The sequence below is a fragment of the Marmota monax genome, unplaced genomic scaffold, assembly GCF_021218885.2.
Source record: "Marmota monax isolate L192 unplaced genomic scaffold, Marmota_monax_Labrador192_F-V1.1 WCK01_AAM20220418_F8-fsc00126, whole genome shotgun sequence".
NCBI lineage: Eukaryota > Metazoa > Chordata > Mammalia > Rodentia > Sciuridae > Marmota > Marmota monax.
In genome coordinates, this window is record NW_026695245.1 from 2,632,809 (window position 1) to 2,660,432 (window position 27,624).

Genomic DNA, 27,624 nt, shown 5'->3' on the forward strand with positions numbered 1-27,624 from the left:
CCTTTGAATATAAATTACAATGCCCCGTGCCTCTCCCATTCTAATCAGATGACCTTTTGAATCTGATGGGCCAGAGTTTAAATCCTAAGGCTGCCAGTCAGTTTTTAAATCAATGCCCCTGTTCCAACAGCTTCAGTACCTAACTAAATTTCAATGGATTTAAATACAGAAGTGCAGTAAGTGATGCAGGCAGAATCTTCCAGCTGATGGCAAAACATCCTCAACTTGACTGCAAGATCTTGGGTCATGGGATGTGATGATGGCTCATTTCACTAGATCCTCTTAAAAAAAAAAAAATTCTAAGATTCAAAAATCTAAGAGAAAAGGGAGGAGCAGGAAATTTGTTCTTTTTAAGAGAACATATCTGAGCAATTATCAATTTAAGCTCCCATTATTTGCCGCTAATTACTACACAAGGCTGTTAAATATTTAGCAGAAGTTTGTTTAATTGCGTTTGACTGGGAAAGGGAAGCCTGAATATGGCTTCAGAATCAAGAGCCAGTTGTGTGCACCCGAGAGCCTGGCAGAGAGGAAATTTGTATTCGCCCAAGATGAACACATTACAGCATCAGACAAGCCTTATTTTTTTCCCTCTTCCTTCCACAGATTTATTTATCTTTAAGGTATCTAAAATTAGAGCACGAAGAAGGGGCACTGTTCGTGGATGTAAAATTGGAAGGAGGTCATTCTTAACCTTGTTTACAGATGTTCTAGTTTAGAAAGCGCCAGTGTGATAAATTAAACATTACAGGGGAAAAATTAAAGCTTAGCAACAACTGGCACATGGACACATCTGTCTGTGAAGCACTGACTTAATCCCTGAATATCTTATTAGACAGTATTGCCTATCAAAGCCTTCTGTCCTACAGTATGCTGGGATCCTGCAGTTCCAGAATCTGAGCAGAATATGCCCTGGCCTCTCTCACTTTTCCTTTGCTGTCTTTATATAGTTTGATTTAAATTTACTTTTGGCTTCGTGCAAGTGAACAAGTTGCTCAATTTATTGTCTTCTTTTCAAAATCAACTTTTTAATATATTTCCCAGTGGCCATTTTGCATTTTTTAGCTTGTTCTTTCAATTGGACACTTAAAATTTTTTTTTTTTCCATACAGCAGATAGTGCATACTATTGTGTGCTGCAAAGGGGGATATGTTCAAGCCTGTCCCATATGTAAAACAGTTAGGGGTCAGCTTGCAACTCAAATTTTATGACTGTTTATTCTCAGAAAATGGAATTGTTATAATGTTCACATTTCCCATATATGACACAACAGTGCAATTTGTCCTCTTGAAGTGGGTGGACAAGTGGTTTGTTTTAGCTCTCTATTAATGTTTAATTGTCAAAATACTAGGCATTGTTCTGCATTTGCAGCTTGGGCATTGCATTATTCAAAAAAATTGTCTTTACTCAGGCTCCTGAAGACTCATATTTGAATAGGGCTGATTTAACTGGGTGTTCTTGCTACATTGTAAATCATCATGTACTTTTCCAAATAGGATGAATATTGTATAAACAAATTTTTAAAAGTTAATGTGGCCCTTGCCAAACTGATTGCCCACCTCTCTGTAGAGACTCATGGATCTTGAGCCCCACCACATTGGATTCCTAAGAAGTGTTTGTCTTCTGCTCTCCGGGACTCTCAGTTTTACTCCTGTGTTTTGTTAAGGGACTGAGGATTGAACCCAGGAGCACTCTACCACTAAGCTACAATTTCATACTTTTTATATTTTTTGAAACAGGGACTCACTGAGTTGCCTGGGCTGGCCTCAAAGTTGATGATGCTCCTGCCTCAGCCTCTGGAGCAGCTGGGATTACAGGCATGCACCCCCATGCCCTGTGTTTGCTCATGTTCTTTTCTCTATTCACTCCCTTCTTCCCTCCCCCATGCCCCCTCCCCCAATCTCTCCAGCACCAAGCAGGGAAACTCCTCTGAGAGCCAAACTCACAGTTCCCACAGAAGTTGAAGGGACTTTGGTCTGTGCCCATAGCTCCCTGTCTCTCCTGGGAGATGGTGAGGGCTGTAGTGGTGAGCACCCCTCATCTGTGCAGCTGACGCAGCTCAGAAACTAGAACACAGCCACCAGGGCCATTCAACAAGAAGACTTCATGCCTGAAGCTAACTCAGTTGCAGGACTAGCCAGAAGACTTTGAAAGTTGGCTCCAACTCTGGTCTATAAAATGAGATACTGCACCAGATGTTGCAAGGCCCCTCTCAGCTCAGAAACCAAGTCTTAGCTTCTCTGCTGTGTTACTTACAGGTGCAAAATACCACTGCAATTGAACCTAGACCAACAAATTGAAGGTGGATGCTTCAAATAGAAATATCTATTTCTTTCAAAGTAGATATTTGTTTTCATATCCTAAATTCTAATTCCAGAGTTCAATATTTGCATCATCCCTTTATATATTATTGAATTGCCGAATCCTCCTGAAGTGGCATTGTTTAATTGCCACTATAAGGTACCCTCTTCATTCACTGATGGTGTGTGGAACGACTAAGAATTTTGGTGATTGAGAGAACATTGCTGAAGAGATTCTGTTCCTCACACAACAGTGCCATTTATTATGTATCTCAAAGAATCCTTTCCACAGTTTCTGGACAACTGCCCACTCTCACCCATGACTATGCTTAAAAACACCATGCAGTACAGTCCCATGTGGTATATATATGTCCCTTTGCAATGCTTTTATTTTCTTAAGGTGAAGGAGATAACCTTGTAGACTGAAGACTAAGCCACATACTCAAGTACCACAAGTTCAATGTATTTTCAACACAAAGAAAATTCAGAACAATTGTGTGTCTTCCCCAGCCCTACCTGTTCTTGTGTCTGAACTCCTACTTAATGTTATCTTGGAAAACTTGTCAGTGACAAGACAGGTCAATGGCAAAACCTCCTAGTTAGAGCTACTCAACGTACTGCACAGACCCGCCTTTCTCTTTCCTGCTTAGACCAGTCATCCCTGTAGATACTTCAGATTCCTTGAATGCAAAACTTTCCTCATGGCCAAGCTGTCATTCATTTGTTCATAAATGTTTTTCACGCAGTATAATAAGGCAGTGGTTCAAAAGTGAGAGTGATGATTTTTTTCCCCATCAGATGATATGTGACACTGTCTAGGGACATTAACGATTGCCACAGGTATGGAAGTGCATGTTGTAGAGGCCTGGGAGGCTGTCAAGCATCCCACTGTGCCCAGGACATGACCCCCCACACCCCCCACCCTGAACCAATAATCGTCCAGCCCCAGATGTCAGTAGTGCTAAGGTGGGAAACCCTGCTGTTAGGCCCACTCTGCAGCCTTCTTCCCTCTCACTGCAGACTCATCTCTAAAACCCACCACATAAATGGCTTGTATTTTGTGTAATGACTGGGAAATGGTTATTGGATTGTCTAATGGGTTACTTTGGTTGAGATAGAAGAACTTTATACTATGGGTACATGGTCAAGGCTCCTGAATGAACAGAGGAACACGCCAATAATGTCCACCTACTGCAGGATTATCTCAGATCACCTTTTCTGGGCTTATTAATTAATAAGTGTCCAGAGAACAACAAAAACAACAAAAATGTCCTTTGGTGAGGTTTATTAGAATAAGAAGTCATTTCCTCTGGGAGGTGTGATGGAAATTTCATTGCCAGAATCATTTAAAACTGCCCTGGAGTATAAACTTCACAGGAGAATTCTGTTTTTGCAGAGGGACAAACTAAACAACCTAATTGTCCTTTTCTGTCTTTAGTATCTTGTATTTTTTTGATCACTTCTGATGATGCCATTTCACCTTTTGCTTTAATATAGCTAGTGTCACCCAGAAAATGCTTTGAGATGTCAGCCCAAGCCCATACGAACTGTTAAATGTCAAAAGAAAATGCATCAGTGTCTCTGTAAGTTCATGGTGGTGACATTACCATATGAAAAAATAAAGAGGAAAATTCTCTCAGTGCAAACATGATCGTAAATGCAACATTCATGGCATTAAGGAGAGGGGCAAAAGCCTATCATGACAGACAGTTTCAGAAATGCCACTGCTATGTCATAATAAAAAAATAGAAAACTCATTCTAGTAAATTCTTCAAATGTAAGAATCATGAATTGACTTTCCTGAATATGGGAAATATGCTATGTGTCAGGACTTTTTTTTTTTTTTTAATTCTCAACCCACTTTGGGAAAAAGATATTTACTTTTAAAGAATATCCATTGAACTATAACATGTCTCACAAAAATGTTCATGTCCACGTATACATTCATGATGCTTACCAGGTAAGGCCTATGAAAACACAATTACCCAAAATTTCTTCAGCCAGAGGCATATAGTTTGTGGACAGTGGAAACTTTGGGGTGACCAAATGGGGGATAAATGGAACTCTGGGTAATTTAGGTCTTCCATGTAATTTTTATAACTAATGGTACTTCCAGTGCCATAGTGATTCCCTTTTAACTAATTTAAAATTATGAGTACTTTTGTAATGGTATAGACTTTGAAAATGTTAATTTATTAACATTCACATCCTGTTGACCTTATTAAGATGCTTAAAGGCCACCCTTTGCCTTTTGTGACTATTTTTTCTCTAATATACAGGGGAAATAACTCAGTATCCTGTCATCATTAGCTGTATACACTTTTAAAACTATTTTACTAGCGGAAGAAGTTGGGAATGAAAAAGAGAGAGGGTAGAAATGTAAAAATCTTGATTAGAAAGTATAATTTAATAGAACATGTATTGAACCAAATGTATTGATTAATGTACAAGATATAGTACTTATATTGATTCAAACCAGAGATTTAGTACTAAAAGCTCTAAGCCAAAAAGCTGTTGCAGATTGCTACAAAAGTCAGTTTAATGCTGTCCTTGAGAATGCCTCCACAAAGAAATTCTTCTAATGTTTGAGGACTAGGTAGAATGCGGTATATGTCAGTCTGATCCCGGAGGGTTTTATTTTGTACTCTAATAGCTGTTACGAGCCTACATTATATCCAAGGAGTAATTTTCCTTAGGGGTGCCCGGCTCGCTTTGTGTCAATATTCTAGCATTTTAAGTCACGTACAGTATATGCTTCTGGGAACAGGGAAGGAGCCAGCCAGACTCATAATGGTCTGCATTCATTAATAAAGGCAGCAGCTTCTGTCCCTCTATTGCCCACTACAGGGATGCCTCTTTGGCCTTCAGGGACCCGTACAGACACATTTAAAGAAAGCTTTATTTTGAGTGGGCAGAAGATGAAATGTAGGACTTGCAGGCATTTCCTAAGTCAGCTATATGCCCGAGCACAAGGGTGACCTTACTGGGTCAAAGAAGAATGCAGGTCAAAAGACTTATTATCCAGCCTGTTGGAAACCAATTGCTTTTGTTTAAAAAAAAATAAAATAAAAAATGAAGGGGAAAAGAAGCAATAGTGCTTAAAGGTTGACGGTAATGTAGAAATTCTGTTTGCAGCCTGTAAACTACATAACCGTATGTGAACTGGAATATGCCTCTCCAAAAATAAGAGCATACTGATTATCTTCCGTGTTTACAGATAAAGGTCCAACCCAAGTGATAAAAGGAAGGGTAATATAATTAGTTAATCAGTGATGATTGATTACGGATGTTTGTGTTCTTCAACTAAAGAAAAAACAACAGGCTGCCACAGTGCTGTCACCATCTGTTGAAAGAAACAGCCACATTTAATCTTTATATTTCTTCCCGCCTTTCATTGTTTCTGAGCCACAGTTGCCTACTATTTCATCTGGTTCTAAAACATCTCATTTAAATTGAATATAACTGCAGTTTAAATTCGAGATTCTAATGGCATAGTGAATTAGTGGAAAGCTTGTTTTTTTTTTTTTTTTGGTTTTTTTTTTTTTCATTCCTTTTTAAAATAGCATGCTGGCTCTTTTTCCTAGTTTTAAAAGCTTGTCAGAATTTGAAACAAAAGCCTATAAATAGACAAGTCATGGTAAAAATTATTAACATCTTTGAATCAACAGATTTCACAAAACTCCCATTCAAATGCTGTTTTTATTTTTATTACCACTGCCACTTAACATTTTGACGATGCCAAGAGAGGGTTACAAAGCACAGACGAGACGTGGTCTCTGCCAAAGAATTGGAAAAAGTCAGAGCAATCTGTGGGCACAACTTTTGGGGGTGGAAATTTAATTTTTTCAATCCTGGGAAGGTAGATTTCCTCCCCCTGCTGCCCCACCCTGGCTTTCCTCCAAAGCTTAACTTCATCACTGTTGTAGGTACAAAAATTCAAATTCACATCAAGATGGCAGGAAAACAGGAGCAGATCAAGATTGCAAGGTGAACAGTTTCAGAGGATCGTGGGGTTTTATTTTTATTTAAAAATATTTTTCTTGGCTTTCATATAAAATAGGATTAAACCGTTTGACCAGCAAATGTGGTCAGCTCTCAGAGAGGAGGAGGCTGAATTAATCATTTGTTAGAATGCCAAGCCCAAGATGAGAATTCCAGTCTTATAAAATGGAAGGCATCTCATATTTTAAAAAGAAATACATGGTGCTAGGAGGGAATTTTTAAGACCCTCATCTGTTTTTTTAGCTTCCTAAGTTTAATTTCACATTTACAGAGGAAAAAAAAAAAAGAGCACACTCCTTCCAAATGGGGCCCTGTACCGTAAAGAGTGTTTTTGAAACCTTGCTATTAAGGTATCATACCTAGATGGATCTTCTTTTAAGCTTTAAGGTGTGTTGTGGATTTGATTTTTTTTTCCTTTAAACACGAACCCCCCTCGTGTAAAACAACTGTTCATAACTGGGATTAATGGTTTGCAATTTTCAGTTACTTAGACATGGGGTCTCCAGGAGATGGCTTTTTGCAGAGTAGAATATGGCTCTCTGTGGGATTACAGAAGTTTCCTTCTCTTGCACTTCCTTCTCTGTCATCACCCCCCACCTCCACCAATGTTGCACTGATGTTCTTCTCGATTATGTAAAACACTTTCCCTTCATTGGAACAGATATTTTTTCTCATAACCTGTCATTGCATTAAAGTACTTTGGGGACTGTGAATTGCTGTGTAAAATTGGTGAGATTACCCACTGCTTTGTTCTAGTGGAGTGGTTTCCTCCAGACCTAAAGCTAAAACTCCTACACAGAGAAGGCTGCTTGAGGAAGGCCTGGCAGCAGGTTTCCCACTTTGCTTGTGCACATTTGTGTCCTCAGTGTCTCAGGACTGGCTCTGCGGTATGGCCGGTAGCCAGGGCAAGTGCAGGCCATGCCTCGGGAGCCTGCCCTTTCAGCTCGGTGCTTCTGTTGCCTATATTTTATCTTTCTACTTGCTTCTTATCCCCTTTTCTAAATAAATGATGTCTATGATTTTTTTTTCCAAAACACAAAATCACTGATCACTCCCATGAAGCATCTGGTTTGTCTTCCAAGAGGACCTCCAGTCATGTCTTGAGACTGTGACCTGGCATCTGCTCTTTGCCACACCTACAAGCCAGTTGGGTAAACTGTGTGGCTGAGACATGCCATTCCTCCTTCAGAGAGTGAAAGGAGACTTTTCATATGTTTAAAGGATTTGGAATAACACATTGGGGGGGGGGGGTACAGCAGAAACATCCCCAGGGACATTCAAAGACAATGAGGGCCAGCCCTTGAGGGAGGATGGAGCAAAGTCATCTGGGATTTTTTGCCTCCCAAACACAAATATGCCTGTTTCCAAAGAACCTCTGGGAATGTGCCTTCTTCCATGATAATCACTGTTTTGGTGGACAGCCAGTACTGCAGAGACCTGTTGTGGCCCTCAATTGGGCTGGAGCAAAGAAAAATGAGACCAAGGGACCTCAGTGTTGTGCAGGCATCTCCACACCAAGAGGACTCCATGTCTATCACTTTTCATGCCACTTTCCCATTTTTATGTTACTTATATCAGGGATCTTTACTTTTGTATAAGCTTATATTTCACATGCCCTACTCTTGTCCTTCTCAAAAATGATTTGCATTCTTATCTCTTACATGCAAAGCATAACTCCTTCATAGAAGGGACTTCAATCTGTTGCAGTAAGTGATGTATATGTATTATATATTTGCTCAGTTCTTTGCACCTCTGAAGAGACCCTTATGGCTTGGGTTTAGGATGAAAGTCCTGATCTAAGACTCAACTATTGCCAACTCTTATGGACAATTTATTTAAAGCACATGATTTGCAATATCTCAACATAGGCACATTAAAAAAACACTGGAGAAGTTCCAATGTGTCATCCTTTATTAGAGTCCTTTTAAAAAATGGAGCATTCTGTAAACACTTCATTCAAAAATACCTGATTAATATATATATATATATACCCACATGTATATATAACATATATATACACATATGTGTTTATATTTATATATACAAAGATGTAAATGTTTAGTGCTGCATTAAAAATTAGAAACAATGCCAATGTCTATTGTAGGAAATAGGGAAAAATACAAAGAATGAATTTTATCCACATTAATAGATTTCAATATTAAAATGATGTTTTATTAAATTGATTTCTTTTTTACATTGATTATGGTAAAATTTTTAAAATCACCTATAATTCTGCCAGTATATCATCATTTAGATAACTAGTGCCATAGTTTCTGATACTTCTTTATTTTTTTGTAATTTTTTTAAGTAAAAACCTTTCTGTAGGATTATAAGACTTTGGGATAGCAAACACTATGAGAAATCTAAGAGTGTGTTTTGGGTATTTAAATTTTTTATTGTTTATAAACCTCTGATCATAATTGCTTTGATTTCTAAGGAAATAAGACAGTTATTTGCTCTCGTCAGTATTTTGAGTATGTCTTGTGAAAAATACTTTTCAGACACATTTGAAATCAATACCGAGGTAAAGAGCCTGCACTAAAGTAGTTTACTGCAAATGTACTTCGAGGCTAGTACTAGTTAATCAAAGCAGGTACATTTTAAATAAGAAAAAATAAAATGAAGTTTCCTCATCAGTAGTGATATTCCTTGTCACTTTTTTCTTATTCTTTTTTTTTTCTCCAGCCCCACTGAGGGCCATGACAGGGTCTCCACAGACAGTCCTAACTGTCCACTATTGACAGTGATTCTCACTGTGGGAAGGGGGCATATTCCCATTATCAATCTCCTTCACAAATAAGTTAATTCTGAAACAGGGGAAGGAAGAGCTGGGCAAACTTCAGCCACTAACCCTCAGTCACTCAGCCTGTGTTTCCTGAGCAGCAGGCAGTTGGCTGGTTGTAGTCAGGGGTTTGACAAGATCTTGAAGACAAAGCCTTCTGCTTCAAATTATGCCAGCAGCTCCTCTCCACCTGAAAGACCAAGACTGAACTCCTTAGTAAGGTTTATAAGGTTCTTCATCATCTTTCCTCAAACTAACCTCCATCTTCATTTCCCTTAAGTATTCTTGATTGAGAACACTCTAGAAGACTTCAGTCAACCTGAGCGAGCTGCAGGGCCTCACACACATACCTGCATGTTCTTGCTTCATTACTTTTCCTCGTGTGGGTCCTTCAGCCTGGAGAGTCTTCTCTGCATCCCCGTCTCATGTTTGCAGCCTCAATGATAATGTCAGTGTGCTGTCCCTATTGCAAAGCCTCCCTTCTCGGCTAGGCCAGATCAGGTGGAGCCAGGATTTGCCTTCATTCCTTTCTAAAATACTCCTTGCCATATTGCTTGACCACAATGTGTCCACCACTTCCTTCTTTGAGCCCTTGAAAGCATGATGGCAGGGACTAGATCTCTCTCATTGCCTTGTCACTCGATTGGCCAGATCTTCTTTACTGAGCACTGGGTGCTGTGGGCTGTGCCAGGTAAGCATTGCACAGATGCTTATGAAGGGTGAATAAACCTCAGAATTACTGACAAAGGCCAAGACCCAGGCCTACAAGTGGCTGTGAGACAAGACCTAAGATGGGTGCAACATAAAGGGCAGTAGAAAATCAGAGAAGGGAGAGAGGAATTCCAAGCTGGATGGATGAGGATGGAAGTGTTTGTATTCTAAGCTCAGCTTCAAAGCTCTGATCAGAAGGAGTGAGGAGAGTGTGTACAATGTGAACAATAGGAGAACATGACCAGGAAAAGTCAGAGGGACAGGGAGAAGTCTGACCATCTCCAGGCTTAGACCCCAGATGAATTCCCATACGCCTATGGCGTCCTCCATGCAGGAGGGGACTCTGCTACTGTCCTGCCTGCATTTGGAGCCTGCTTGCCTATTTTTCACCCTCCTGGCTTGGATGTTGGCCGAGGTGTCCCAGGTGCTTTCTCACAATTTGGAAAGAGCTTGTTCACTCAGAAACAGAGGAACAAACTACAGCACAAAAGAACAATAGCATCTGGGGACCAGGAAGTCACAGCAGCCTGCTGAGATATGCTCCTGAACCATGAGGTGGCTACAGTTCCCAGAACACCCTCAGGAGAGGGGCTGGATACACTTCCCCCTGTCCATCATTGGCCAGGTATCGTTTGCCTTCTAGGATGTCCATATTCAGGGACAGATGAGCCCCTGCTGTCAAGATGCTCATCATCTGAGAGGTTAGAACCCAAGCATACTAATAGGAATAATGCAAAGCTACCAAAAACTGTTAAAATGGTGCTACTCTAGTCTTTGAAAAATGGACCATGGTTTGATAAGTGGAGATGGTGGAAAGTGGGAGAGTATTCCGGGAAGGCATAGCAGAGGCAGAGAAAAGGGAAAGTGCCACCAAAATCTCCCCTTCTAGTCCGCTGGCCCTGACTCTTCCTCCCAGTACTCTCAGGCGACAGCTTCCCTGCACCTGGCCACCCCAGGCAGGCTCAGGAGTTGCCTGGTTTGAGCCTCCCTGTGGACAGTGAGAAGGTAATGCCCCAGGAACACCTAAGCACATCCGTTGGCACTTATCTATGCTTGCTCTGATGAAAACAAAAATCACTCAAGTTTTTTTTTCCCCTCTCTTTCTTTTTCTTTTTTCTTTTTTTTTTTTTTTTACAGAATCATACGATGACCCAACACAGCAGTTAGTGCAAGTACAGTCTCTCAAGGAGAATTACTTTTGTGGCACAAAAAGGGAACATGTTTTACTCTTTGCACGAAACTTTCATTGTTAATGTATATTATTCAGAACATTGTATTGTACCATAAAACTTGTATTATCAAAACTGTTGGATGTTCATGTGTTTGAACTTTTGAGCACCGGATAGACTCCTTGTATATAAAGTGTTGCACATGTATTATGTCGTCTGATACTAAAATGGTCTTATAAAGACAAGTGGACTTGGGCCCTATTCAGGCAAGATTTTAAAAAAAAAAGTGAACAAGATGGCTTAAGAGAAAGTATTTTCAAGGAAGACAGATTAAAAACAACTGTTACACATGGGACTATGGTTGGACTTCCTTTTATTTACACTTAAGCCTAGAATTTCTCTTTTGGTATATCAACAGTTAAAATCCAAGACTATTTTTTATTGCTGAAGATTCTTGCAAACCATGAAGAGATGTTCTCACAGAACAGAACCCCAAGCTGGATACGGCCCGTATATATATTTGTAAGCCTTGCGATGTGACAGGTAGCATCACTATATATGCAATAGTTGTTATGTAGACTGTCAAAAGAATTTTTTTTTTCCTGGATACAATTGAAGCTTTGAGTGTTCAAGGTTTTCCTTAATGATTCACACAGCCAAATTCTTGAATCAGTTGAACTAACCTGTATGTTACTGTTATTAATGTTTACTCTGCGGTCTGAACCTGGAGATTACTGGAATTGTTTTCCAAGAGGAAATAAATTCAGTTTACCATTAGGTATGAGTGTATTTGTGTGTTTTCTTCTTCTAGTTACTCTATCATTTTTTTTAAAAAAATCTAATTGCCAGCACCCTTGGATATGAAATCTGCTCTTGAGCATATCCCAGGCATAATCTCAATCATATTTAACCTTTTCACACTGGGCCAAATGCATCTGGGAGGATATTCATCATACTGCACAGGGAAGGAATCAGACCCAGTCTACTTCCACTCTCTTAGATACTAACAGGTCACGATGTACTTGAGGATTCTGACATCACAGATGGATGTGATGGCTGTTTTCTGCATAATTTGCAGCCCAATTCATGTCATGCTGTGCAAATCTGAACTCAAAGTAGATGGCTGCAATTTGAGAGGCAGTTTGGCTTATGTGTACTTAAGAAGCAGCATTGTTCAGAAGACAAAGCACAGAGCAGGGAGTCAGATGGCTGTTAGTTCTGGTTCTGGCACTGATCCCAATGGGGTCTTCTCCAAATTGCTTCACCTCCTGGCCTTGGATCACTCGGCCAGGGAAGGTGACAGAACTTGGTCATCAGCCTTCACACAGGCATGGGGTAGTTCTGGAAGATGACTGTCACCACAGCCTGCCATAAAAATCATGAATTATTAGGAGCTCTAATTGCAGACATTTTGTGTATTTTTTTGAAGGAGAATAACAGACTGTGTACATTAGACCCTGATACACATGTTTTGTCAAAATCATCCAAATCATGCTTAAAATACCTAACCTACTATGGGTCTTTAGACCCCTTTTAAGCTCTGCAGATCTCAAGTAGATCTTTAAACTTTAAACAGGTAAGAATCTTCACAGTACATTTTTGGTGAGAAAACTACAGCATAGACCAATTGAATTTATCGTGCTCTTCTTATCACCAGGGGACCTGTCCATGAAAGTGACATCACCAGCACCCCAAGGCATAATCCTCACTCTGTGATTCTCAGACCTCAGCCTGCAGGAGGATCCCTGGAGGGCTTGTTACATCCTGAGGTGCTAGATCCAACTCCCAGAGCTGCAGACTCAGTGGGGCTCAAAACTGTACCTTTTTAAGAAGTTTCCAGATGATGCCAATGCTGCTAGTGGATGGGCCATACTTTGAGAACCAATACTCCATTTCCAAGTTAGGCTAATGCATTAAGTGTGAACAATCAAGCAGTAGCGCACATTACACTATTTATTTTGTTTTCGATATTTAAAAGGCCAAATTTTAAGATTATTTCAAAACAAGTACTTTTTAATGATTACATATACTTGCCAGAATGCTGTGTGTGTGTGTGTGTGTGTGTGTGTGCATGTACGTACGTGCACCCTCTTGTCTGCGTGTTTAACTTTTTCATGCTAGGAAAACCTACATCTATACATTTCACAATGGATTGCCAGCATGCTATTTAATTAAAAAGCTTTTTCACCAGCTACATAAATAATGAAGTATGCTGAGAATATGCAAGTACATCCATAATTAAAATACTCAGCTATATTTAAAAAAATTAAGATCTCTGGTCTATTCAGGATTTTGCATTTAAAATGAAAGAGCCACACTTAATAATGATTTTTTAAAAGCTTTAAAACTTCTGGTTATTAATGAGTGGGTTGTATTTTACCAAATGTAAGCTGTTTTATATTTATGGAAAGCAGGTGATGGTGTTATCCCAGGGATGGATCCCAAATTGCCTTTAGCGATTTTGCCTTTCAGAGGCTTCCCAGACTTCGGGTCAACACCAGGAGTTGACATTCTTAGACACAAGAGAGGCAGTACTCACCATTCTGAGTGGGCTCCCACCACTGGCCTTCAGGCTGCTCCAACACAGGCAGGGTTCAGCCTCTTCCCAAAGCTGGGAGGCCAGAGGGGCTAAGCATTATCTGCTCCAGATAGTTGATTGATCCTCATTGACCACAGGTAGTCCATGGTTAGCAGGGCCTTCCTCCTTGCAAGTCATGTTTCCTTGGATCATACATACTGCACAGTGCTTGGAATGGTCATTCCAGCCTCTGACAGGTTACCTTGTTTATTCTACCTCATTCCCTAAGGATAAAAGGGAGCTTAGAATAAAGATTAGCAAAGCATTAATTAGGAAATCAGCATCCTGCAGTCAGAGGGGAAGAAATCCAACTGGGGTACAGACTTGGAGCTTCCCAGCAGTAAAAGGAGGGAAAGTAACCAAAAAGAAAGAAATATATCAGTTCCCCAAGAGAAAATGCTTTCCTGGCACATGATTCCAAAAGAAATTTCTCAAAGTTCTTATATCTGGGTGGCCAACATAATAAACACCACTCCTGACCATAATTTTATGACTGAATGCAGTGGTTCTCATCTCATAGAATGCTGTTGCATCTATGAGCAGAGGCCAAGGACAATGCACAGGAACAAAGAATTATCTGGCCCCATATGTCAATGATACCGAGGTTAAGAAGCTGCTGTCATGGAAAGGTTTGTATGAATTTTCAAGGGCCTAAAGGCCCCCTTTATTCTGAAATCACCATGACAATTTTTTTTTTTAATTACATTGTCTGAGTCTCAACCCAGAGGATTTATTGGCCTAGAGTGCAAGCCGGGTATCCACAGCTCCCCAGGGGAATTTAAGATGGCCAAGCATGAGACACACTGATCCAAACTTGCATTCTCAGGGGAGTGTATTGGACTCAGGACTGAAGCTTCAAAATAACATCTGAGGAGTAGAAAAGTAGCATGGATCTTCAGCATGCTTCCCTCAACAACTGAGCATCATCTAATTATTTTAACTCTAAAGTAACAGCATCACCAGTATCCACTGTGAGGAGAAGGAGACAAGGGAAAATGATCCAGAAGCCCATCCTTACCTGGTCCAGGGAGTACTAACACAACTGGTGAGAAACCTGGGCCAGTGGGACTTCTGGTAGCCTTGAGAGTCAATGTCCAACTCACCTGCCCTTCCTGGAGCCTGCAGGTAAAGGATTCCTGGTGCCATATTGCCTGGGTCTCAGGAGGAGCCAGCAACCCAGGGGGTTATATGCTATGTTCCAATTTCCAAATGTTGGCATCCTACTCCATTTTTGAAAAATTCAAACTGTTGACTCCCACTGTGTAGACCATATGAGATGTACTTTCAGGCCAGGCCTGACTCAGATTGCCAGTTTTGACCTCTAAAGCATCAACTATATCTTTTTTTCCCCTAATTCCAGTTATTTTTTTAAGTAATAATTTAAAATAACAATCTGATTTTTTGCTGTATAAGTTTGAATTGTGCCTTGTTTTAAATGTGCAACTATATGCAGTTTTGAAGTATCCCTGCAGCTACTTTGCTTTGCTTAAGAATGAGCAGTAATCCACCAGACAGATTTATTCTATATGATCTGTTGGATCTCAATCCTGGACATTGAGATTTCAAGTAGATTATTTTAAGAGAGGAAGGATAACATGTAATAGAAAGTTAATATCCACTGATGCTACTCTGGCTATTAGAGGCCAGATTAGTATGTTTTCGGAAATCACGCACATCGATGATAGAGTTGAAACTCTACCTTGAAAATTGATAAGTATCAGGGCTGGGGTTGTGGCTCAGTGGTAGAGCACTTGCCTAGCATATGTGAGGCACTGGGTTTGATTCTTGGCACCACATAATAAATAAATTAAATAAAGGCATTGTGTTTACCTCTAACTAAAAAAAAAATTTAAATTGATAAGTATCACCAATATTTCAGCCCAAATCGGAGATCATGGCATCAGAGACCTACTAGGGGCCCCCACAGGCTGACCCAAGCTTCTCAGCAGCTCAGAGTCTGTTTCAGAACTCGGATGAGGACTCCAGTCAACCCTCAAGTTCCACTCCATAGAGCATGGCAGCCTTGACTTTGTGTCTGCTTGTGCCTGTTGGGTGCAGCATCACAGAACCCTTGAGAAAGGAAGTTTAGAAATCCAGCTTCCATTACAGAACACCTGCAAATGCTTCTCCACTTAGCTTCAGCAGGCCAGAGCCCCTCACCAACTCCCTTGCGTGAAGGAAGCTTCCACCAAAGGTACTGAAAACTAGAGTTCAAGGAAGAGGGATGCTTTAGGATAAAATGGCCCAGCATGAGTTTCTGGCAGGATCCCAAAGCTCAGGTCTGGTTGGCACCGCATTCCTGGGTGAGTGCCTCCTGAGATGGAGGAGTAGCCACCACCACCTCTGCCAGATTCCTCTGTAATGAAGTCAGCTGTCAACTCCTTGGGGGGGAAAAGCACAGAGCCCCTTTATTTCCAAGCAGGTGTTGCAGCATATTAAAGGTTGAATTCCATCTTGTGCTCATATCCTGAATGAGCCAGTTTGCAGGCAAGCTCAGTTCTTTCTGCAAAGAGGGAAACTTGGCAATGGTGGAAGCTGAGTACTTAAATGGCAATCAACTTCTGGCTCATATCAATTAATTCCTTCATGGACTTCTGCCTAAGTATAGCATCTTGTATTCCCAGCTGCAGAGACTATGAAAAACAGCCCAGACAACACACGCCACCATCTCGGGGCGGGCGCACCCACGACGTGATGGGAGATTCTACTCATGCAGGCAGATTTTGGGGTTCTCCTTTGTTTACCTGTGGATTACAGGGAAACAGGACATATAACCTGTTTTTCTGGTGGGATATTCTTCGAGAAAATGTCTACTAAGTCTAAGTGAAATCCCTCCGGGGGGGTTCAACATCTTTGGGCTTTAAAATAATGCAGATCCAAAGTGACCAAGGGATGTGGAAGAAGAAGGGAGACTTAGGAAATTAGTGGAGGATTGTATTGACCCTCAGAAACCAGAAAACTCTATTCAAAAAATGGTCATTATCTCAGGAAACCTGCCACAGAGACCTCCCCATCTCTCTGTTACATGAACAAGGAGCGCCTTGATCAAGAGCCACCAAAAGGCTGAGGGTGAGCATGATGGTGCCCTGGGAGATCTGGCAATGCCTCAGTTCCTCAGGCAGGTGCAGACAGGGAAATTTAGACCAAGCAACTACACTGGGATGTGAGTTTTCAAATGTCTCACTACTCAGATGAGCTCTCCCAAACTAATGATCTAACAGTGTGGCTAGCACCAAGGTGTAACCAACGAACAGCAAGGTCACTGGCAGGGGCTAACTCATTTTTCCTCCCTGGCATATGAAGCATCACTGATTTGTTTCTCTGATCTCCTCTTTTGAGTCAGAGACAGGATTTGGTTCCCTTCTTCAGGAGGCAAAACTCTTGGTGTTCTAAGGATCATGCTCTGTCCAAAGGTAGCAGCTACTAGTTATTCAAACATGTAGCTGTTTTAATTAATTTAAGTTAAAATAAAAAATTCAGTTCCTCAGCACCACTGAAGGAATATCTCAAGCACTTTGTAGACTATTCTCTTCATCATGTAAAGAGTTATGGGGCAGTTATGGACACTTATAACCCACCCACCCCCCTACCTTCCTTAGCCCCTCTGATTTACAAAAGGCCTCTCTCTTCTAGCACTTTCTGTGTCTTCTTCATTCTATCTTCAAATGTGCACAGGCTTCCCTTTTAAAAATAATTTTTAAAAAATCTTTTGCTTGACCTTGAAACCTTCTCATAAGACTATGTTATTTATTTCCTTCATTTTCCTTCAAATTTCTCAACTTTGTGGTCTGCCCCCACATCCTCCATTTCCTGGCCACTGACTCACCTACAGGCTGGCTCCTTTAGTCATCAATATCCTTTCACAGAAAATGTGCTCTCCAGGGTCTCCAGTGGCCACCTCATCACCCATTTTTTTTAATGTCTTCCATCCTCATTTTCTTACAATTCAGACCATCAGCCACCAGCTCCCATGTTCTTGGGCACAGCTTAAATAGAGTTCAGATCCTTTTCTGCCCCTTACTAGCTATGGAGCCTATACCGATGACTTTGCTTCTACTTTTATTTCATTTATTTATTTTTATGTGGTGCTGAGGATCAAACCCAGTGCCTCACACATGCTAGGCAAGTGCTCTACCACTGAGCCTTTCCTCTTCTTTAATGTGAGGATAAGTATACTTATGAAATACAGTAGGATTTTTTCATCAATATTATTATCAATAGCTGAAAATACCTGAAATGTATTAGCTGTCCTATACAGTAAAGCGATCATGTTACTTAACATGATTATTACCATTGTGTAAGCCAGCCTCTATTTATGTCCTTTCTAGACACACTGCCTTCCTCCATGGTACGTCTTATCCTCAGATTCCCCTATGCCACTTCTTTCTAGTTATTCCAGAGACCATCCTTCCCGCCTTGCTTGCTGCCCATGAGAAGCTGGAGGTAGTCTTTCCCACAAAAAGCTGAATAGTCCTGTCTTTCCAGAGTACCGTAGCCTTGCCCAGCTCTACCTACCGGTTTGTACCTCAATCAGCTTCAACCTGCGTTGGTGGGTCAAACCATTCTCCCTTCACATCCGTTCACTCCTGGTTTCATTGTTCCCTCCTGTCTTCTCCTGCTCTTTTTTTTTCTTTTTAATATTTTTAGTTGTAGTCGGACACAATACCTTTATTTCATTTATTTATTTTTATGTGGTGCTGAGGATCGAACCCAGCACCTTGCACATGCTAGGTGAGCGCTCTACCACTGAGCCACAGCTCAGCCCCTACTCCTGTTCCTTGCACATTCTTCCTGCTTCCTCTGCCCACACCCCAGTCCTGCTCAGTCTTCTGTCCCAGATCAAGTATCTCTCTTCCATGAGAACCATTTCAAGCTGGACGTGGGGGCACATGCCTATAATCCCAGTGACTTGGGAGGCTGTGACAGGAGGATCACAAGTCCAAGACAAGCCTTAGCAACTTCACAAGGCTGTAAGCAGTGTAGTGAGACCCTGTCTCAATAAAAAATTTAAAAGGTACTGGGTTCAATCCTGTTACCACACACACACAAAAAGGTTCCAATCTACCTTGCTTTTTTTTTTCTCAGTGTTTTCACCTTGTAGAAATTCATAAAAGCACATGATAAAATCAAAGCTGGACTGTTGTCCTCAGTTGATCTTATTTCCACATGCATGGTCTCTTTGCTCTGTGCCAGGGACAAGAGCTAAGGAGGTACAACAAGGTCCCTTGCCCTCCAGCAACTCACAATCTCAGATGTTCCTTGACTTGCAATGGGTTTACATCCTGATAATCTTTCATAAATTGAAAAATATCATGGTTTTTTGTCCATTTTTTTTACTGTGGTGCAAGGATTGAACCCAGTGCTAGGCATAGGATTTACCACATGCTAGGCAAACACTCTACCACTGAGCTAGAACCCCAGCCAGCCCCTGGTTTGGGTTTGTGTGTGTGTGTGTGTGGTGGTGGGATACTGGGGATTGAACTCAGGGCTGCTTGACCACTGAGCCACATCGCCAGCCCTATTTTGTGTTTTATTTAGAGACAGGGTTTCACTGAGTTGCTTAGTACCTCACTTATGCTGAACTTGGCTTTGAACTCGCGATCCTCCTGTCTGAGCCTCCCAAGGATCACAGGTGTGCTCCACCACGGATACTCCCTGGTTTGTTTTAAATCCTATGATCTGATGGCTGACCAGAAGCTGCAGTTCATTGCTGCAGGGTAAAGAGAGGATTGCATATTGGCAACCAGAGAAAAGGTAAAAACTCAAAATCCAAAGTAATAGTACTGGTACTTAATACTTTCATACCATCATAAAGTTGAAAAAGTCAAAAGCCTTTAAGTCAAACCATCCTAAATGGAGACTCCATTACCTGGAGACTCGATCTCAGCCTTTTCTCTATGTTCAACAGTTGACCTTGTAAACCAGGTGAGGAAGGGGATCCGGGACCCAGGTAAGTACAAACTTGATTTCTAGTCACAAGATAATGGAATCGCTTGTCCAAAATGCTTCCCTCTCTGGTCTCATCAAAAGTGATTTCAGTTGACTTGTTTAGCACCCAGATCCTGCAATCAGCTGCTCCTGAGCAGCCAGCAACATGCCCCCAGACAGAAAACCAACTAGCTACGGTTCACACCAGATTGAACAATACTTCCTACCACTAATGGAGTCTTGCACTGGAAATGGATCATGCTGCCCATATTCAAAATGAAGGCTAAAACAGCATTCACAACTGAATCTGAAAAGGTACCAGATACATATGTAAATCCAAGCGGCAGCCCGTTCCTTTCTTAAAGCAACAAAGATGTTGACTGTGATTACAGATAATAAGAGCTTTCCTTCTGATGAAATGAGCATATACTGAACCAAGCATACAATATATTCCCATGACAAATATATTTACACTCAAGTCAGAACATGGAGAGAAAAGAAAATGTCAATAGTTGACAGCTTCTTGGCCTATGGGGTGTAATCCGGGAGCATAATAAATTCATTTAAGCTCGGTGTTGAATAAATGCATGTTAGGCCCGTGCATTTTTTTGGCCTTTCCCCCGACACATTGTTTGAATACAATGTCACGTTTCTCTGTGTTGCACAGTCCTCCAGCTGCTGTCAGCAGAGACAGGGACCAAGCTAATCCTTTGGGTCAAACCTGGAGTAATTTTCCCTAATGAGTAAAGATAAGAACAAAAAAAAAAAAAGAGAGAGAGACCATGGAGCAAAGTACTTTCTTGCCACATGTGGGTGAATAACTAGGAATAACTAGGATAACTATTTCATGCTGGAAAATATACCTCCAGAATGTTGGCTGCAGGGAGGGTGCAGAGTCCAAGAGAAGATGTATTTGCACAAAAGATGTCAATCATGCTGATAAAGGGACAAATGTAGGCAAGGCGAAGGAGACCACATCAAAGGCCACCTTTATTTAGAAGCTGGCTACTGCTCCCTTCTCCCCACTAATATATTTCTCATCCCAGCCAAATTGGATGCGAAGATACGTTCCTTATCCCTGGCAGATCTCACAAGATATCAAACATTTCAGACTTCACGTGTGAAAGCATGACATATTGGTTAAGACTGAAAATAGTGTGTTGCTGGTAGAGTTCAAGTATATAGGAAATACTACACCCTACTGTTTTTGTAAATGCCAGAGTTCCATTGAGTCGAGACAGATGGTAGCAGGCAAAGATGCAATCTTATAATCAAAAGCTAAAATATGTCAAAAATATGTTAGCAAGCAAAATAGAGCAGATTACTAGCTTCTCATGTCATGACAGCTTGCAAAACATGTTAGGATGTGGAAGCTCCAGTTATGTAAATAAAGGGAACAGTAAACAGAGCAGCAGCGAAAGTGGTGTAAGAGCTGGTGTACCGACTGTCCCTCGACTGCAGTTTGGGGAACAGAGTGAGTCATGTGGCCACAAGAAGCCCCAGATGGGTATTAGGAGATCTCCAGAATCACTTGTAGGGATCCATTTTCCTTCCATGAGTAACAAGTGTCTCTGTGATACCTAAAAGCTATTTAACTAAATTACAGAAGGCATTCAAACTTCCCAGAGAGAATTGTGAGGATTCCATTGAGAATCATCATGCCTTTTAGCTCAAAGAAAGAAGAGGGTGTTATTTTGTGACAACAAGATGTACCCAAGGATTTCTTTATATTTCAAACTTGGCCCAAGGAAATTTCTTTGACTACAGGCCTTGGTTTCTTATTGTCTTGGCTATTTTTTTTTTTTATCAGAGTTGTGGGGAATGAAGGCAATGTTAATCATGAGTGGGGGAGGGAGGGAGATGAGGTATTGTTATGGAGCATCTATTATGGACCAGGTTCTGTGTTGCTGTCATAAAATTAGACCTCTTAGGCTTTTGAAATTCAGAGATTACTTTGACTATTCCGTGCCCAGGGGAAGTTCAAGTCTGACCTTTCCTCCACTTACATCCAGGGAATCCAGGGGTGAGAAGGTGGCCTTATATCACCACCTCTGGCACCTGGGTCCCACTATAACTGAAGCTGTCTCTGCTCCACAAGGCATCAGAGATTAAAAAACCAGCCCCACTTTTCAATTTCCATAGGGAATCCGTTGGAGAAGTGTCCATGTACCAGAGATTGCTGCATTTTAGATATATTATGATCAGTGACCTACATTGAAGGTATGTATCGTATAACAAAGATGATTATTAAATTGGGGGAGTATGGTAAGGAAAGGAATAACTTGCATTGTTCTTGAGAAGGAGTCAGCAAGACTGGAATCCCTACCGGAGGAGAAAGGACCAGACAGGCAATAATCCCAGTTTTGAACTTAAGAGATCCCATGTGTCTAAAGCACATTTCTAAGTTTTGTTATGTTCTATTGGATGGTTTTGGTGGTTGCTGAGGATGGAGCTACGCAAACCCCTCCTGCTGTCTTCTCACAAGATCTGCAGTCAAGGTGCATTGCTCACTAGTGCTGCTGAGCAAGGGGACCTTCAAGGAGAACTAAAACAGGGAACAGGTCCTGTTTTTGGAGAAAACAGAGGCACACAACGAGGGACTAGAGAACATGGCAACTCCTGATGTCTGGATTACCCACAGCAAAGGGTACTGCTGTGAAAACGCTCTGGAGAAGGTGAGACCTCCTGAAAGGGTGAGTCCGGCGACAGAGGAATGGCTGATAACTGTGGCCACTCTACTTTCAGAGTGACTCATGTGGCCCCAAGGAGCCCCAGATGGACATTAGGAGGTCTGCTTCTAGGGAACAGGCAGCACCAGCTTGCAGAGTCCTCCAGCAGGCTGTTGATCCCCACCAAGTGCCCACCTCAACCACTCCCACTTCCCCCTCCTCCATCTTTGCAGCCTCCCATCTCTACCCCTCAGCCCAGCAAAAGCAAATTCTTTTGACTTGCTTGTGGATGGGATCTTATGGCTAACTTTCACTGCTTTGGATTTTGCAGGCACATTTACCCCCTGAGTCTCTACCCCCAGAGACTTCACAAAGTATTTTTGTACAATATTCTCTCCTTGAACTTTGAGTGAGAAATTGTGGTGCTAGGTGTTAAAATAATAAACGTTGAACCTGAACCACATAGGTGTCTCCCTAAATCCACAACAGCCACTTGATATTCCCATTTTACAAATGAGGAGAGTGGGATGCAGATTGGTAAGATCTCAGAGCTAAGGGGAGGTGTCACTCAAAAATTACAGGAGGAAAAAGGGAGGGAGGAGAAAATGTGCACTTATGTGATATATATGCTTATGTATCACTTAAAGACCAAATGTAGAATGGTGTCCCCACATACAGAATAACCATAAGCATTTATTAATTAGCATTCTATTTGGTATTCCATTGAGAAAGATAATCCTTCATAAGACCAAATAAGACCTCTTGACTTCGCTAAAACTGCCATTCTGTTAAATAAAAAAAAAGACTCAGGGTGGGCTTCCGCTAAGTAATATATGAAATATGCAATTCACACTTTCTGGCAAAATTGAAGCAGGTGAACTCTAACTGACAGGAAGTAATGAGTGTAATAAGCTGAAGGGAATATCACAGTTTAAGCAACCATATGCTTTAGTTATCAATAGGAGCATAGAGGCATTTGTCCCCCAAATTCACTTGGTGGCTCTTTTCTTAAGTGTACCTAAGTGGATTTTCTCCCATGGTAGAGCCAATTTAGAAAAATATTTGGGGGACTCTTTTCATATGATAAAGGTGATTCAGAGCCAACTGAATTAAGAGGGAAGCTTAGTGGTGGGTGGGCTCATAGGATAATAATACCTGGGAGGCACTGTGGTGGGTCCTGGGTCCCAGTCCTGCTGTGTGATTCTGGACATGGAACAAGCAAACACTCTGAACTTTATCTCTGATGTAGGGGAAAGGTCTCCATCACATTAGACTGCTCTGAAGATGAAGTTGAACATGGATATGAAGCATCCTACAGCCTGACTGTCGTGCTCAATAACTGTTAGTTCCTATGCTTTAGTACAATTTTCCTGAAAGCTCCTTCAGCCCAGAAGCAACCAAGAGTTTCAGGAGCTACTGTTAATTTACTTACCGTCAATTTTTCTATCAGGTGCCATGCTCGACACTGGAATTGCAAGATCAAGGAAGTTAGCGTCTTTTAGTCAATGGGGTTATTGAATGACAGGGAACCAGAGAAACCAGCAAGCAGCAGCGACCCACGTGGGAAGAGCCTATTCGGGATATTGACCAGGTGGCTGCGCATGCGCATTTGCCTGCGCCTACACAAGAGTTCTGCAGAGGCAGCGTCCGGGACCCGGGAAGGGGGAAAATCTGAAGCTCTCTGGGTTGTCAAGCCCAGACAGAAGTTGCCCGTGTGTTAATAAAGATGTGTTGAAATTATTAAAATAAATGCTTCTGTTCAGAGAACACCTTTCATGTCACATTTTCAGAGTCATCCAAGCAGTGTGTGTTAAGCATGACTTTTTTATTCTAATGCTTTGACATCTGGGACCTTGCTGACCCTGGAAGAAACTGTACCTCTAGGGCTAGCCAAAATTCCTAGAGATAGTAAATGACTTACCTGGGAGCATCTTTCCTATTCAAACCAACTAGCGGAGCCTCAGCCCACCACCTCCTGTTCTGGGATCCTGAGGACCTCCCACATTCTGCGCCATTCCCACCTTCCCTAATCATCCCAGGGCCAGGTAGATACCAGACAAGTAAGGACAACTCAAGACCTCTGTCTCGCCTATTCTTCCCCCAGAAAATCACAGTAAAACCACAGTGCCTCCTATTTCTGGAGATCTGTAACTATAAAAACTTCTTGCCATGCCAGGTAGTGCACACCTGTAATCCTAGCACCTTGGGAGGCTGAGGCAGAAGGATGGCAAGTTCGACACCAGCCTCAATAAATGAGGCTCTGTCTCAAAATAAAAATTTAAAGGAGTGGGGATGTAGCTCAGTGGTAGAACACTTGCCTAGCATGCTTGAGGCCCTGGGTTCAATCCCTAGGACCTCACACAAACTAGGTTCCCAAGACATGGGTGCGCGCGCGCACACACACACACACACACACACACACTTCTTCCTTACAGTCATCTGTGTCTCTACATGATTGAGTCAAATGCTAGATGCATTCTGAATACTGCATGTAAGAAGTCGGTGGAGCTCGAAATCTGTCCCTTAGTCTCCAAGTGGAGCAAAGACCCTAGAGAGGACAAAGGGACAGTGGCCATCTTGTCACTGCGCCACTGCTAGCACTCCACAAATGCTGGTACATAGGAGTGCCAGGCAAGCATCGTTAATGAATGAAAATTCAACTGTCCCCAGGCAGCGTGGAGCCAGCAAGAAAGGTTGGTCCTCCTGGGTGCTACACCCAAGGGCCTGGCAATTCTTTGTCTCAGTTCAGGCCAATAGCACACATTGGTCTTTGGGGAAAGAGGACACAGGGGTCCCCACAGGAGTCCACAGCCAGGCCACAGGGAATACAGACAAGGAGACCAACAGGCCAGTAGCTTCAGGGCATTCACAGAGATCAGATGAAGGGATCAGAATGGAGACATGACAAGGATTAAGGGACTGGACTCTGAGAGAAAGAAAAGAGGAGTCAGGTTCAAGCAAGGGAGACTCGTGGGCTCAGTGAGCAAAACCTTGTTTCAGCTCAACAAAAAACGGGAAAAGAAGTCCTGCCCAAGCTCAGGCTGACCTGCCTACAATCATGACTATTCTGGAACCTGGAAACAGTGCCAGCCTGCGTGTGGGGAGGCTGACCAGGGCAGAGCAGGGAAAGCAAAGCCAGGACTTCTTGGTTCCCAAGTGTGAGAATCCCTGACAATGTTTTCACGGATTGATATTAGAACATACAGCTGCACATTAGCCACACCAATTTCTGGACCTTAATTTAACTTCCTTTGTTCTGTTGCATACTTGCTCCTTCCCTGGGAACCCTGAACTATTACCAAAATATTATGCTAATTAATGGAGTTAGCAAAATGTCACCACTCGGGGGACATGAGCCCAGATTCTTATGCCTGGCTGAGGTTGAATGGTGAAGCTTGCATACATGTGTGGTAGAGCAGGGTCACCACGTCACTCACATTGCATGTGGCCATGCAGAGAGTGCGTGTTTTGGTCACTTTCTTATTCACCCATTCAATTGTTTTCATGAATGGGCACCGTCTTCTAGGTAAAGGCAGAAAATAGTAACTCCCTTTAATCCAGTCTAGCAAAGTGGGTCCAATGTAATCATTTGAAGAGTCTCTAGGTAAATAATATCTCAAGGCAAAACTTTTGTTTCTCAGATCCCCCTCTTTGCTGCCCTATTTCTTGTAAAGATGCCCTCTGAAGGCTGAAATGGCAGATTCTGGAAAAGACAGGGCTGTGTGCACAGATCTGATGCAGCAGCACTATAAGTGGGGTATGTTGACAGATCCTTGTGGGACCTTTAAGAGGAGATTAGGCCACGAAGACTGTGCCCTCATAAATGGATTAACGCTGTCATCGCAGAAGTGAGTTATCTCAGCAATGGGTTCCTTATAGAGGGATGAAATTGGTCCCCTCTTGCCTGCCCTCCCTCTCTCTCTCTTCCTCACTTTCTCTTGCCCTTCTACCTTCTGCCATAGAGTGACACAGCAAGGCAACCCTTGCTAAATGCCAGCCCTGGATCTTGGACTTCTCAGCCTCCAAAACTCCATAAATCTCTATCTCTTATAAATTACCTAGTGTCAGGTATCCTTTTATAGCAGCACAAAATGGATGAAGACACTTTCCTTCACCTTTTCCTTATTCTTCTCTGCAGAAAAAGTGACATTTTTGGTGAGATGAGAAGGTGGCAGCCATTGGACCATGATAACTGAGGGAGGAGACAAATCTGGGGGCTAAATTTGTTCTCATTTTGGTGCTCTGTGCTCTGTCTGCCCCTGAGCAGGTTTCATGTCTCTCTGCAGAGCAGCTGCCCATAAGGACTCCCAAGTCCACTTGGGGGAAGCTGGATGGAGGCCTGCTTTGGTTTCAGAGCAATCAAAAGCTCTACTTCAAGGAGTTATTGGGTTCTGCTCAGCCAGAAATAGAGCTGATAGTATTCTTCTCTTCATCTAGCTCCTGTGCAGTTCTGTTTTCAATGAACCTGATGGAGAAGGATAAGTACTCAATTGGCATTTGTAAACCACCCACAAATGCACTAACCATACACTGCGTTATAATCTTGGAGTGTTTTCCTGTATTAGTAAAATATAGCTGCTCTCTTCACCTAGCACATAAGCTCAAAAGCAGAAGCTACATATTCCACCTAGAGTAGCAGAAAACCAGTTGAACTAGCCATAGACATGACCCTTTATGACCATTCCTAGCGTGCTAGATACGTAGATTCCACAGACTGTGGCTTTAAACCACCACAAAGTCACCTGCTACTAGTAAAAAGTCACAAAAAGGTCAATTTTCAATAAACGGATAGTCTCAGCTTTGTAAACTATCTCCTAAATGGGTCACCAAAAATAAATCCTCTAAAGGAAGAATTGCTGAAGGATAAACGATGTCATCCCCTCTCCTTGGTAAGGCTGGCTTTCCTCCAGCCAGGTCCAAGTGACCTCAATTACTTACCACAAGTCATCTTAGTTAAATAAAATCAGTCTGCAGCCTGGGTGGCTGGGGCTCCATCCAGGAAAGCGACCGCACAGAGAGGGGATGGCTTCAAAACCTGCTGAAATCCATCCAGACAGTATCTGAGCTCCCGGCAAGAAGGAAATGCCACCACCATCTGCCTCTGTTTGTGATGACCTGGGAATAAATAAAAATTAACCTTGGCCCTTGAATGAATAATGGAGCTTATCAACACTTCCTTCGTGTCTCTAATGACTATTGTGAAACAAGTTTACAACGAATTTTGGAGGGACAGGGCAGGAGGGTCATTGTTCTAAATGGCCCTTTACCAGGCATGGTGCTTCTTGTCTGCTTTTCTCGTATTTTGTGCCACCGATGCACTTTAGACCCTGGGTTGCAAATAGGGAAAAATAAGGAAATGTGTTTTGGATTCAACAGAAATTCAACAAACCATTGGGGAAGACAGGAGAAAAGAAAAGAAGGAAGAAAGGAGGGGAAGAAGAAAGATCTGGTCAGAGGGAGGGAATGAAAATCGTGGTCAGACGGT

The 27,624-nt window shown here is 42.0% G+C and overlaps 1 protein-coding gene and 1 long non-coding RNA gene across 5 annotated transcripts in view; one reads left to right on the forward strand and one right to left on the reverse strand.

Annotated features, from left to right (window-relative positions):
- Nucleotides 1-11,741, forward strand: part of Znf521 (zinc finger protein 521) — a 277,616-nt gene extending 265,875 nt beyond the window's left edge. For all 3 annotated transcript variants that reach the window (XM_046433475.2, XM_046433465.2, XM_058578274.1), the window contains one exon: nt 10,933-11,741. In XM_046433475.2, coding sequence (XP_046289431.1) covers nt 10,933-10,962 — 30 coding nt within the window. In that variant the 3' untranslated portion in view covers nt 10,963-11,741. The remainder of the gene's footprint in view (nt 1-10,932) is intronic.
- LOC124085636 (uncharacterized) lies at nt 11,321-27,243 on the reverse strand. 2 transcript variants are annotated; one of them, XR_006849497.2, is made up of 4 exons: nt 27,078-27,243; nt 14,646-16,286; nt 13,504-13,766; nt 11,321-12,329 (listed from the first exon to the last, which is right to left on the reverse strand). It is a non-coding gene; the product is annotated as an uncharacterized LOC124085636 (long non-coding RNA). The 2 variants fall into 2 exon arrangements; XR_006849496.2 differs by having other exon boundaries at nt 13,504-16,286.
- Between the last annotated feature and the right edge of the window lie 381 nt (nt 27,244-27,624).